The sequence below is a fragment of the Falco rusticolus genome, chromosome 5 (genome assembly GCF_015220075.1).
Source record: "Falco rusticolus isolate bFalRus1 chromosome 5, bFalRus1.pri, whole genome shotgun sequence".
NCBI lineage: Eukaryota > Metazoa > Chordata > Aves > Falconiformes > Falconidae > Falco > Falco rusticolus.
The window spans coordinates 34,854,271-34,868,739 of record NC_051191.1 but is presented as its reverse complement, the minus strand read 5'-3'; the positions used below and the strand labels follow the sequence as shown (position 1 = coordinate 34,868,739).

General features: G+C 44.6%; 1 protein-coding gene across 2 annotated transcripts in view; it reads left to right on the top strand.

Moving 5' to 3' along the window:
- The window catches only part of KCNMB4 (potassium calcium-activated channel subfamily M regulatory beta subunit 4), a 28,308-nt gene extending 15,005 nt beyond the window's left edge, over positions 1–13,303 (top strand). The window contains exons 3-4 of one of the 2 annotated variants that reach the window (XR_005104266.1): positions 5,179–5,419; positions 9,670–13,303. Coding sequence is in view for 1 of the 2 variants with exons in the window: in XM_037387486.1 (XP_037243383.1) it covers positions 5,179–5,347 (169 nt within the window). In the remaining variant the exon portion in view is untranslated. Of the gene's footprint in view, positions 1–5,178; positions 6,033–9,669 lie in introns of those variants that run through there. The other variant, XM_037387486.1, reaches the window with a different exon arrangement.
- Positions 13,304–14,469: the final 1,166 nt, after the last annotated feature.

The following is a 14,469-nucleotide window of genomic DNA, read 5'->3' as shown; positions in this document are numbered from 1 at the left end:
TCTTCCCAAGGAAAGGGATTGTTTGCTGTGGATGTACAGCCTTCTCTCTTCTCTTCTTTTTGCTGTTTGGCTGTTAAATACACCTTTCTCCCTTCCCCCTGCCATCACCCCTTTGTTTTCTCTGCCCAGCCCCGCTAGCCTCTGCTGCTCCTGCCATTCCCACGGCAGCTCCATGGCTCCTTTCCAGGCTCCAGCTCTCCTTGCCTCTGCTGTTGATAAGAGTTACTGTTTTAGAGGCAGAATCCAGAGTTTCCAACTAAAGTTATCCGCTCCTTTGCCCTGTATCTATCGTTCCCAGGTGGCTGAAGTATTTTCCTACTGCTGTGCACTGCTGTTTCACAGGCAGGTGATAACCACCCACAGGCTCATTCTCCTGAAGGCCATGTAGTGTGTCTGGTTTCTGAATGCCTGGTCATCTCCATCGTGGTGCAGCACCACACTGGGGCTCTGCCCCGCTGGCATAGCCCAGCTCTGGCTCCCCTCACCTCACAGCACAGCCACCGCGATTATCTCAGGGCTCAGAAGTAACTGTGACAGGCCCCATAAACCTGACGGCTCACTAGCAGTGTCTTTGCTCGCTTGGTGACACTCTCTATCTGCCCTTGGCAAGACAAGAATCTCTGGGCGCATATTTCTGACTCAAAAACATGTCGGGCAGTTCTCTTGTATTAATCACCATGTAAGCCTTGGAGCTAAAGCCAAAGGTTTTTGTACCAGGACAGCAGGACAGACCCAGCTCTTGATGATCCCTGAGGGTCACCAGCACCCTGGTAACAAGCCCAGCCCCGAGCAGGAGGTTGCAGCGAGCTGCCCAGCCCCACAGCTGTGTCCCACTGGCCAAACAGAACTTCTGCAGTCCTGGCTGCTGCTCTGGGTATTTTCTACAAGCAGATTTTGTTCCTTATCCATCAGGCTTCATTGCAGGATCGCTTAGGAGTTGTCCCAGGGATGTCCCCAAACATTCTGAAGACTCAGATGTTAGAGGACAGCTGCTCTGCCCAGCTGGCCAGCTCCTTCAGAGGCTCACTGGGTGGTGGTGGCCATTCTGCTCTGTCTGAGAATTCGTTTCTTCAGGAGGTGGAGGATAACCCTTTTCTAAACTGATGTCATCATGTGAGGCCAACAAACAGCCTGGAAGAAGTGAAATCCAGCCTCTGCAGGCTAACCTGTTAATTAATCACTAATGACTTTGTTATGTTTAAGTCATCTGATTAATTCTGAATCTTACTCCCTCTATGTCCTAATTTTTCTGCAGTGTTTTGTTTTGGACCTTACCTATGGTTTTCAGCCTGGCACGGATCACCTGGAAACAAACATAAACATGTCTATTCTTCAGGTTTTAGCTGGGCGACTTCCTAGACCCTCACTCACATTGCCCACCATGCCAGTTCCTGGCTGCTGAGATGGGACTCGAAAACCCAGCTTGCAAGCCTGCCCGCCTCATGCCTCCCTACCCCACTTTTCAAGGGGAGAACAAAAACCTGGGGATGAGCCCAGTTGCCTCACTCACAAGGAGCAGCATGTGGGGCCATGAGGACCCCCGTAAGCCCCTGTGGTTACCTCTGTGCATCTCCTGCAGAGCTGCAGGGCTGCTGAGGCTGCAGCATTCCTGCTGCAGAGGACATCTGGCTGCCCGGCCCCCACCCCTCGGGCTGTTCTCACCACCGACTTCCAAGTCCACTATAACGCATGTGATGCTGGTGCGTTCTTGCTGGTCAGGGGTGTTTTCCTCTGACTAGATGGTCCTTCTGAGGTTGTGAAGGCCAGCTCAGCTGCATGGGCGCCCCTCTGGCATCAGCCCTGGGCCTGGGGTCTCGTGCAGTGTGTTGTGAGGGTGCAGTACGGCTGGCTTTCGCTCCTTGCTTTGGAAGCTATTATTTGTCATGGGTTGCAGTCTCAGTGCCAAAAAGCAGAGGTAAAAGGAGTTATCTTGTAAAGGAAAATAGAAAACACTTTGGTTTTCAATAACCCCTCTTCAGGTATTTCCTTCTGCTGTAATAGCTGCATCTCAGTGGGACCCTCTGCTGCCAGTACATCCTCCGAGTTGTTTTCCAGAGCACTGTCCACAGCTGCTGGGAGCTCCAGTGATGGACTGCAGGGAAGGGCTCCTCAACTGGGCACAGCTGAGCCCAAATGGGTCGGCAGATGCAGAGGAAGAGCTGGCCCTGACAGGAGAGGGAGGGAACCATACGAACACAAAGAAATGGCATTATATGCTGCCAGAGTTGATCTTGATAAGTTTCCATGAGCTGTTACAGGCAGATAACCAGGATGCTGCCATCCAGGAGCGTGCCATCTATCTGCTTGCAGTGCTGTCTGCCTTTATTAGTTTTTCTCATTCACTCTTGGGGTCCAGCAGTGTTTATCAGCACTGGACAGTTAATTCAGGATAAGATAAAGAGCAGCTGAAAGCACAGCCGTTCTTCCAGAATAACCACACAGATTAAATAACCAAGTAGGAGCAAGGCTGAGATTTGTCCCATCATTTTTTGGCACCAAGAGTCAATACCGAGAAACTATACCATGGAGGGTCTCTGAGCTCTCCCACGCATCGGGTCACCCTCCAGGAGTGCTTCCCCCTCTGCTAGACTGAAGAAGGGCATTTAATGTCTTAAGTGTGGTGCTAATAGTAATTTAATGACTTATTTAGGAGGGACCCAGTCATGACTTGATGCATTGTCTGAAGAGACCCTGTGAGCAGTTGAGAGTGAATTGCTGTACGCTTTCTGCCATGTAGGAATTGCACAGGGACTTTTGCGGTAGCTAAGAATAACAATAATGTTCATCTGAACCCGAACCTCATCTTGAGGCTTCATTAAAGGCTTCTGTAAATCTTTGGCTGTTTTCCAAAAGGGAAACTTTTTAAAATTACTAAGTTGTAAGAGTTACAGTCAAACCTATAATGAGTGTTTGGTATCCATCACTGCTACCTTTGGTATAGATGTTTTCCAAAATATCTAAGGTTAAGTCAAAAGGGTATCTTGCTCTCCCCAGTCACACTTTTTTTTCTTTAACTGAATCCAGTTTTCTAGTTTGTTTGCTTGCCCCTTATTTTTGAACTCTTTGATTAGTATCTGCTTTTAAAAAAAATACTTAAAATTCAACAACACTTGTAAACTGAGAGCTACAAGGATTGAATACAGACTACATACGACCTCCTTGCCACTTAGCACTCTGTTATTCACAGATGATGATAAGGTAAATATGAGGGGAGTAGTAGTTTACCTCCTATGAAAGGGTGTTTCTGTTTGGGTGCTGTCATTTATATGGCATAGGCTGGTGAGTTTGTGCCCATAAAGCTAATATTATTGTATTCAATTTATGGTCTCCACATGTGCCTGATTATGTGTCTGGAGGATTTTGGTTGAGCAGATTCCACGTGTTCCACTATTGAATACACCTGGGTTTCTTTTGATCATTTTTTATGTTGCTGAGTTTCAGATTTTACATAGCTGAGCTGCTCATAATCAGTCTTCTTTTGTTCCTTACTACCAAAATAAAGAGAGATGTGTGGTGCTGGCCTTGGGGACCTGCAGGCTGGCACTGCGCAGAGGAACCTTAAGACAGCAGTTTTGGGGCAGGACCTCCAGATGCAAATGTGGGTGCAGTCAAATCAGGGATCGGATGTAGCCTGGCTGTCTGGCTCCACTAACTCCTTAAGGATGGATAAAACCCTGTAGATTTGTAGGCATCTCCATTAATTAACTTCTCCATGAAGGAAAAAGAGTTTCTTCTTGTTTCCCCTACAGGGAATGTTTTCTTAGTGGTGCATTCTGATCAGGATGAAGCTGTTGGGGGAGGGACAGCACAGTCATTGCACAGGTATCTGTTCCCTTGTGCCACTGCATTAGGAAAGCTTAATTCCCAGGGCCCAGCTGGATGAGCCTGGGTTGCCAGGATTTTAGGCTGTGAGGTTTGTCACTCCCAGGAACATCGGGTAGTGTTGATGAAGCAACATGGGATGGGAGTGTTTATTGTGAGTGAGGACAAATATGAGTCAAGACTACATATATTTTCCTAGAGAAAGTTCTGTTTCCTTCCTTTGCAGATAGTTTTCCAGCAGACTGCATCTCTGGCTGTAGACGGGGAAGCAGCAGTGAAGTACAAATGCCATGAGACTGATTTAATAACTGTTAAACTGCAGGGAAAGCAGAAAGAGCCAGAGCTGAGGAAAACCTGCCATCAGATTTCCCAACCAACTTCCCAGACTTGGAAGAGGCAGACGGACACCTGATCTTTCAGACATGTGGCATGGCTGAATTTCCAAACTTCTTGAGATGCCTCCATCGTCCTATTCTCCTCCTCTCTCTGTTTCCCTTTGGAAATGCATAAATCTGTCACAGACACAACTGTGACTGTGCGTTAGATGCTGTTGGCAGAGGCATGGAGGTTCGGGTCTTCAGGGGAGGCTCCCCAGAGTGTTCCTGTAGGAGCATACTTAAGTCTACTGAGGAGCTGGTGTTTGGAGTACCAAGTCACAGATTATTGCTGAAGTAGCCTCTGCTGGGAAGAAGCTGAGTTGGGAGCCTCTGGCACCCCAGGGCCAAATTGGAGTTCTCCTGGGGGTAGGTTTTGTGCAGACCCCTGCGTGCCGGTGCAGCTGAGCTAGCCTGGGCCACCAGCAGTGAAGCACTGAGGACAGGGACTGGCTCTCCATCCAGACCTAAACCACAGCCAGGGCTTCATCAGGAGCCTCCCTACACTCCATGGACACACCAGCACTTAAATCTAGAAGGGAAGCTTTAATTGCACTTTAACTCATTGCACAGTGTTTGGTGCCATTTCAGGTAGGTATGAATAGCTGCTGCCTGGTATTTTTGCTGGAGTGCTTTTTTCAATCCACAGTGTGATATCGTATCTGTCATGGCTGTTTGTGATGATGACAACCCCTGCAAGACCTAAAGTACCATCGTTTTTTGGTTTGTTTTTTTCCTTTTCATTTGAATGAACCTGTTAACCTGTAAACACTGCAAGTGGAAAGCCCTCAGCCGCCACAAGTGCTGGTGATAGACGGGGCAAATGAAAGCAGTGAATGAAATGGCCCACTTCATCATTTTCTAACACTGTTGCAAATGAAACACCTTTATTGTCTCCATGGCAGATTCTTTCCGCTTATCATGAATTGATGATGACGAGTTGATTTATATTCTGTTCCTCTTCTGTTCCTCCTGTTCACAGGCCAGATGATGTGATGCTGAAGCGCACCCATGATGAGACTGTCCTCTTGCACTGCTTCCTCTGGCCTCTGGTTACGTTCCTGGTTGGAGTCCTCATCGTGGTCCTGACCATCTGTGCCAAGAGCTTGGCTGTCAGGGCAGAGGCAATAAAAAAGAAGAAGCATTTATAAATGGCAAGGCTGCTGGTGGAAAAGGAAAACCTGCAAGAAGGTCTCAAGTGGGGCAACCTGACACACCTGCAGGTCTGTGGGGCACCCAGCTGCACCTCCTTCCAGCGTCTCATCTGATGGTGGAGTTGCTCTTGCCTCAGGATTATTCTTGGGAGACTGCCCCATGAAATGTCAGCTAGTTGCTTCTTCTGCTATGACAGTAAATAAGTATATTCTACCAAAAAAAAATAATTCTACACTGCACCAAATATGCTGTGTGCTGTTAGTCCTGAACAGCAGCTACCCAGGTCCTAGTGGTATTGAGAGACAGTTTATAAAAACCCCTGATGATGCTCATTTCATCTCCACAAAATTATCTTTACTATTGTTTAATATTAAATATTTAAAATATTTACTTTACGATATATGGTATTTGCAAAATAATAAAGTTTGGTTGCTTGGGTTTTTTTTTAACCTTTTAATTCTTTTTTTAAAAACAGCTTTAAGACAAAAATAATACTGCCGATTTTGGGTTTTTTCCACTGTGTAGAACTTAATTTTAAAATTCAGACTTTAACTTCTGTCTGGGTGAAATCTTTCCTCACCACCTGTTCATTGTGAAGGAATGTAGAAATCTCTCAGAAATACTTCTCCAAAAAATGAAACAGTTATCGGAAAAGGTGATTAAATATTGGATCTAATTTTATTGCCTGGGTGGTATTCAGTCTCTACAGTTTTTCTTGTGTCCTTTCCAGTACTCTCTTCAAAATGCTCTCAGGCTGTAAGGAGCAGGGATTTGGAGTGCTTTTACAGCAATATGTTTTACCAGCAATTTCCCCAAATAGTGGTGTGTCTGAGCACTTGCTGAGGGGAGCCTGTGAGCCGTGGTGTGACATGTCACCAGACTCTGGGGATGGCTGAAGAAGGACATCAACTCTGTAGGGCTGTGGGTGTTTGCTGCTGAACTGCTCACCAAAGTCGTGCCAGGTCCATGCAGGGCTTCAAGGGGATGCTGCAGAAAATGCAAGGCAGGCTCGGCGTGGCATCTTGCTGGATCGCCTTTCTGTGCTTGTCGCAGTTCCTCGTTGTGTAAGGTGGGAGTACTGGTCGTAGTCCACTTGCTCAGTGCAGAGATTTCTGTATTTCTGGCAGTTTCCCCAAGCACATCCATTGCATGCTGTAGCCAGGGGCTGTGAGACCAGAGCAGCTTCGTGGCACTCATCCTCACCCCTGCAGAGCTGGGCACCCCTGGGACCCCCTGTGCGGCTTTGCAGGGTTGGCATACAGCAGAGAAGAAAAGCTGTGTGGCTCAGTCAGGAAAGTGAGTCTCTCAGCATGTGATTACTGGCAAAGCATTTTAATCTACATTAACAGTTCTACAGCTCTAACCATACTGTTCATTGTACTAATCTCTGATACTCTTAGCGTTATGTTTAAATACCTTGTATTTTGTTGTGCTTTTAACACATAGGAGATGTATTTCCTGAGGATGAGAAAAGTGCTAGATCTGAAAGCCTGAAAGCTTTGTTGGCACAAGGCACAGTAACAAATCTGCTTGTGTTGCCCAGTGTCTCTCTCAGATTAATTGCATTGTGTGTTTAAGAATTGATTTCCATAAGGCTTCTTACTTTGTAAACTTCTACGCGTCATTGTGCCCAGTGATGAGGGCAGCAGGGCATCATTCTTCACTCCCCTGCTTACTTGCTATATGAATTTTGGAGAGTCCTCTGGTCCCAATCCATGCTGGAATAGCTGTTCCTTTGAAGAAAGTTAAGGAAGGAACTTGATGCTTCTTGGCTAGTTGCTCTGTATGAAAAATCTAATTGGGTGTTGGTTGCATATGTTCAAGCACGTCCACTTCTGTGGATGAAAAATGCTACTTGTATGAAAGATTTCCAGTTCTCTCTGTTAAACATCATGCCTTTGGAGGTGCCTGTTGTTAGGCTCATACAGATACCTTCTGCTGGCTCAGCCTCTGAAAAGCTACCTGGATATACCTGATGAAGAGAGGTGGTGAGCTCTCAGCCCATCATCTGAAAGCCTGCCAACTTGTGGAAGTGCTGTCCTGCAAAGGACACGGGTTTTCATTTCACTCGTGTCTCACTGCTGTGCTCTTGCTTGCATCCTCTGCGATTCTCTTGCCTTGGCAACCCACAGAAACGTTGCACACGTGCACACGTGTATTTTTTTATATGTATATAATACTTCTTTACACTCTGCAAATCCCAGAAAGCTGCCTTTGTGGGGTGGTTTGGTTATCTGGGTGAGGTGGTGGCAAATTCTCCTCCTCCATTTCCCCTTGGTAACTTCTTACAGGCAAGAGGAATAACCCCGATTTTCTACATATACACACCCATTGTTTTCCCAAGGGAGAAGGAAATACATGATGACACAGATTCAGCATGGATTTTTAAGCCAGTAGCTTGGGGCTTTCAAATCCAGATTAACAAAATCCCCTCTAGCTTTGCTCCAGAAGCTTTTGTGACTGACTTGTACAGCTGGCTCTCCGAGCAAAAGGCAAGAAGCGTATTGAATGGATGCAGCTCACTTGATAGGCAATCACATCCTTAAATCTGTTAGAAATGCCATTTGCAAAGGCCTCTGGAAATAAGTAATGGTTACAAAGATGATATTAAATAATTTTGCAGAGAGATTAACATCCCAAGTTAAACGCCCAAGTTGGCATGCAAAGACAGGCAGCAAATATCTCCTGGGCATGGTAGTATGTGATGCTAAGGGGGGAAAAAATAATCCTAAAATTCACTCTTCTGTCCCAGCCTGCACCTCGTTGATTTAGAAATGTCTTTCTAATCCTCATACTTGATTGTGGAAGATGGGGATTTCCTTCCAGCGGATTATTCACTGATTTCCCCCTTGGCTTTGTGGATTTCCAGTTTTTAAGGCATAGTCTCTGAAGTGTATTTGCAGCCAGAGTGGCTGCTTTTTCCAGAGCCATCTGCAGAGTCGACTTTTGCATTTTATTCAATATTTATATGCTATTGCTTTGAGGAATTTTGTTCCATCATGCTGTCTGCTGCTTTGCTTCAGCAAGATCTGCCTTCTCTTTCATGTAGTGCAATTAAATCATTTTGTTTATACAGTATCTTTCTCTGTTAGCTTCTTAGGCTTCTTTTTTGTTGCACTTTTCCTGCTTTGTGTGTTTCTGTGTTGCCAGTAACAGGCAAGATTTCACGATGTATTAGAAAATTTAGCTACTGAAGAAGAAGCTTAGTTCAATGCTTGGAGAGGATGAGGGATGTCATGGGGGTATCCAGGGGCATTTGTAAAGATCATTACCTGTCATTTCTGCTATAAACGTAGTCCTTTGCCAAGGGTCCAGCAGAGTCTGCTGGATTTGAGGGGCTGTTATAACCTGGGCTCTTCGGTAGCTGCCGCAGGATGCAAGCTAGGAAGCACGGTGGAAAGGTAGCACAGATCTCTGTTTCCAAACTTGCACTTCCAGATGTGTTTTGAGGGATTTGTCCTAGATCACAGCAAAGGTATCTGTGAGGCACTAGAGTGCAGAGCTCTCCATGTATGTGCCGCCTCAGCTCAGCCTGCTGCTGCCTGCCCCAGCCCTGGTGCTGCTGCCCACAGGACTTCCCTGGCTGCTCTTGGCCTCCAGGAACCCTCTGCTCCTGAGCCAGGGCTGCGGTGTCTTCTCCCCAGGAGCAGGGATGCCTACAGACAGCCGTCAGGCACCTCAGCTCATTTCACGCACTATATAAAAGGATCTGTTGAGCGTGTGTTGTCCCGTCAGAGTCCAGCTGGGAAATGTGAAAACGGAAACATTGGTTAATGTTTAAATCATAGACACATTGCAGGGATTAAGTAACCTTGAGGAAGTGGCTAATGCAGTTTGCTATGTATTCAGGCCTTACTTGACAAATTAAAACTGTTTTAAATTGGGCAGTCAACACCTGTGTGGGTCTGGTACAGCGGCGGGACAGTGTGGATTGCCTGTTAACAGAAGAAACATGCAATGTAAGCATGTTTGCTCAGCATTGCAAATACGGGAGCTTCCTGCTGAATCTGTGCTTCTGCAAACTTTAGCCTATGTGACCAAAAATATCTTAAAGCCAAGAATAAACACGCAGAAAAGGAGACACCTAGAACAGCATTTAATAAGAAAAGAAAAAAACCTGAGGCCATGGCTTATATTTAGACAAACAGATGAAAGGAAGCACAGCAGAATTCTTAATTATGAAGCATGTTGTATTATGCAAATATTTTCTTGCAATCCCTGACAGAAATCCTACAGCTGAAGTTACCAAAAAATCCACTTATTTCTGTGTGTGACCTCTTCAAGAATCTAAAGCTGTTTTGTTTTGTTTTTCTCTTAGCATGGAGCAGCTGCTATTCCTCCATTAACTTTCAGTCAGAACCCAACCCCTTCTCTTTCTGGCATCTTAAGAGGTTGCTACACCGACATGTCAAGCTAACAATCCTTGCTGCAGAAAGCATGAGCGGGAAAACCTCGAAGGGAGTATGTGTGCAATTAATCATACTGCCTTGTCAGGTCACAGACCTACTAAATGAATCAATCCCAAAGTTTGATATTTGAGAGGCTGTGCAATTTTCTTTCTGGTTTGATATGCTAGCGTGAATGCCTCCATTACTTGCACTGCGTTTAATTCACAGCTCTTTGGTGGTCTAATGGTTTTAAGCCTCATGAGTCAAGAAATCACTTTGCATGCATTGGATGCACGGCTGGAGATGCAATAAGAAGACAGTGAGTAGCCCATTAAAATAGATAGCCCTAATTTGGATGTAAAATTTTATTATAAAGTACATTGACATAGCTGTAAAATAACATACTCACCTACAATATACAGTTTCCAAACAGCACATACAGCAATCAGCCTGAGGTAACTCTCACAGAAATGCAGTAAAAGTTACTTAAATCACATTTGGTATTGCATTAAAAAAAGAAATCTGCCTGTAATTTAATGAGCTATTGCAGTGTCAAACTTTACCTTCAATAACATAACCTTTTCATAACTTTACAGCTAACATAAGATTTATCTCTTTATTTGCATGCCAGTTGCCATTCACTAAAAGCAGTTGTACAAAATCAACTACTAAGCTCTTTCATGTAACTGTTCAGCAAGTGACAGGAACTGGTGGTTTCTGGACAAAATACTTCAACTGTTTGGACCCCATACAGCAGGATCAATTCAAAAATTGATGCAAGCAGCTAACATTTTGTTTCAAAACCCCCGAAGAGCCAATTTCCATTTCAGGCCATTTCCATTCCCTCACTGTGGGATTAGGACAAATCCAGATTTCAGATAAGGAGTAATTTTTGACCATACCTATCAGAGCACATGCCAATATTGAAGTCTGTGTCTTTTCAATACACACACACGGCTGCATTTCAGTTCGATGTATTTCAGCGCAAGAATGCAACTTCAATGCATTTCAATACAAGAAATGCAGGACCCTACACCGAAGGTTTGTGGGGCTGCAACCTGGATTGCCCCTTTCCATCCTTACATCCTTACAGCAATCTGGTCCTGCTCATGGTACCCACAGGCAAGCGGGGAGAGCGGCCGCCCCCTCTCCGCTGTTGTGCCTGCCAAGGCTGGAGGCAGCATTATCTCCAGGATGTAATATTTGGCATTTTCTGGGGGCCTGGATATTGGGAACCCTGTCAGGGTGTGGGGCTGTGGCGCAAGAGCACAACCCGGGTATGTCAAGGAGCGTGCTCCTACCTAAGGGCAAATGCAAAACGCTGGAAGGGACGTTGGTTTGGCAAGTGAGATCTTTTGTGAAATTAAAAGGACTGAACTATCTTTTCCTGCACTATTGCTCTGAAGAATAATGTTTCAGATGATTAAAAACTAACCGTGAAATTGACTGGAAGTCTGTTTTTAGGCAGGGGGAGACGAGTTTGGAAGGACTGAATATACAGCAGTCAGTACATCTAAATGGCAAGTAGCCTAGATCCTATTTTTTTTCTAAAATGTAATGAAAAATGTGTCTGATACCATAGAAAAAGAAATAATATGGAAATTCTGGAGTTAGCTAACATCTCTTGCTCTTGATGGATTAATTTTCATTCCTAATTGAAAATACAGAGTGTATGCTATGAATCTACATGTATCTGGACAAGTGAATTCCAGACAGTAAATGATTCTGGTGCATTAAAAGCAAATAGTGTCCTGTGAACTTTGCTGCTCTTTTTTTACAGCCAAACTGGAGACTAATGGAGACATATACGGGAAGCAATACACTGTAGAGAGCATTTTAAATAATGCCTCAAGATCTTATTGAAAAAATAATTTAGATCAGGCTGGCAACAAGCAAGGGGAGATTGAAAATGGGCTGCAGAACTGTCAACACAAAGCAATAATGAACAGTGAGATACTGAGCACAGGTGTGGGGTGAGGTGTCTCGGAAGCTTTATTTGTAATATGAAATGGCAAGGTACAGGGCAAATTAATTGAATTTTTTTAAAATATGCCAGATCAGGAGGTTTGTGAGCTCCGGTTTGATGGGCAGGTGGTTCAAAATCTGAGGTACTAAAAATATTAGCAGAAAAATAAAATGTCTTTTCTATTCCTGAAAAATACAAGGTAATAAATGAGGACAGGAGGGACAGAGCAAATATAATGTTTAGTGGGAGGAGACGCCTTGGCAAGCAAAAACATGACTGTAGAGCCTTCGGATAGTTGCCTGACAGCACGCTGGTGTGATTGCTGCTAGCTAACCCCGACACTGATGACATTTAGCTGGTGTTTCAGACTGAAACTGTTGCCTTTTTTCTGGTAGCTCTCACTCAGTGACTTCTTAGGGGAATATGGGGTTACCATGTTGGTTTTTTCAACCTGTTTCAACCTATTTTTTTAACCTGTTTTTCTCAGAGCAATGTGTATTTCCCATTCTTTTTATGGTAAAATGATTGGGACGTTTAAGGTAGTGTTGCATGGTATTTTTGCAGTTCAGGCAGTTTCTGCTACCTGAGCCTGCGTGTTGGGCACAGCATGGAGGGGGGTGGAGCTGAAGCTGGCAGAACCTGGCAGCAGCAGGGGTCTGCTGGCTTCAGGTTCTGTCACTGCAGCATCAGGACCTTCACACTGATTTTTCTTTCCGAAAAGCAACACTTTTCTGCTGCAAATTCCTGCATGGCTGCAGAATCCTTGCCTAAACTCTTTCCCAGAGGAAGGAGTTTGCACAAGTGGATGCAGCAAGCAGAACATCATTGAGGCTGAACATCTCAAAATTTGCTGGAGTCAATGTCAACAGGTTTTGGGTTAGGTTGCTTTTTCCTCCAGCGATATTTTGGGCATAAATGACATAGTCATGCACACAAGTTACTTGACAGTAACCTGTTTTCCTTGCATACAGGACATCCATGTGCACCTAAGGAGTTCTTAGTTTGAAAGGTGATCAAATTTAAAGGTTTAGGCAAAACTCCACATTTCAAGTCAGTTTTTAATGACCTACTGTTTAAATTATGTCTTGACCTGTCTTGAGACTTTGTGGTAATTTATTTTTTTTTGGTCCCTAATATCTCTACAGATTTACAGCCCATTTTGTAACAATAGAGCAGCTAATGTATGGCTGCATAGTGGAAGCTCATTGCAGTGTTAACTGTGCCTCCAAGATGGATTGGGAGTTGTTCCTTCCTTCCACCCTGCTACTGGAGTGACGCACATATTCTTTGATTTCACTCTGTTGCTTCCTTCTTAAGCACCCTTTCTCCAGGCACACAAATACATATGTATTGTGCAGTAAAGGTTTACCAAACTCATCATTATTCTGTATTCATGCACACTGAGCTGTCTCTCTCAATAATTAGCTTTATAATGATCAAAGACATTCTGTACCAACTTGCATTCCTCCTAGTTTTTTTGTTTCTCTATCACTCCTGTCTAATGCTTCTTATGTTGCATTTTCAAGGTTGGTTTTATTGATAGCCAAAATAAAAAGGCAAAACAAAAGTGAAAAGCCAAACTGATTAATTCTATATTTATTTTGCAAATACATATTAAAATTAACTTTTTTGTTGTGTTTGATGTACATTCTGTGCTTTGCTAAATAACCTTGAAGACTGTGTTGCCAAGTCAAGCATTGCTATTAGTATTACTCATTATGTAGCCCAAAAGTGCTCTGATAATTTGGCCCTCTCCATTTAAACGCTACCTATTATCCCCTATGAAATCTCAGAAAAACCCCACGTAATAAGTTCTGCAGTCTCTCTGACAATGAAGGATTTGCTTCCCCTTTCAAGAGAGTAGATTTCTGGCAAATGTGCGGTATTAAAATCTGCTCCGTCCTTGGGTGAGGAAGAAGAGGGCTGGCAGCACAGTTATTTTTCATAGCATATTTCAAACAGGGCTTTTAATTGGACTGTAGGTCTCCTTGCATCCCCGGGAAATGGGCATTTCTTTTACAGGCAGCTGAACTGCTGCCTGCAGAGGTTAGGTGTTACGCAGAAGGTTGGGCAGTGAAACAGAGACAGGTATGAAGTGCAGGGATCCTAGTTCCTCAGTCTCTACCCCAGCTACTAGTGCAGTTTCTTGTCCTTTGCTGAGAATGTCTCCAGGAAGATGCAGATTTTGTGCTGGGATTTAGCATTTCTGCACATCAGTGGCTCCACTGAATTCTAACAATGCTCTGGGGATGCCAGTTCTGCAGGCCAGGACGTGCGATTGCAAGTGATGGTGCTTGCTTCTGCTTCCACAGCAAGCGCAGGACAAGAGTCTGGCGATGAAGTGGTGGTTCACTAGGCTAGCAGGGGATGGTACTCACACGCCCGAGGGAAGGGAGACTGCTTTTCCTCCCCTTCCTCCCTGTCCCCATTGCTTTATTCCTTACTGTTCCTCTACACAATGCCCTCACAGTTTGAACTAATTTTCTTTGAAGTGCAGGCACTGCATAACTCATACTTTTGCCTGCTATCCCTTCCCTAAACATCTGCCATTATTTATCCAGATGGTTTAAACTCTTTATGATCAATTTATTAGTCTCTGTGAGAATTACCTCCAGCTTTGTGTGGAAATATACGCAGTGGAGGAAACAGCTGCCAGCCGTAGGGCTCCCTTAGCTCCTCTTGTGATGGTTTTCATTACAAGGCGAACTCCAGCGCCGTTTCAGAGGGTGGGATTTGATGACCGTGCCACTTTCCTGGAAAAAGG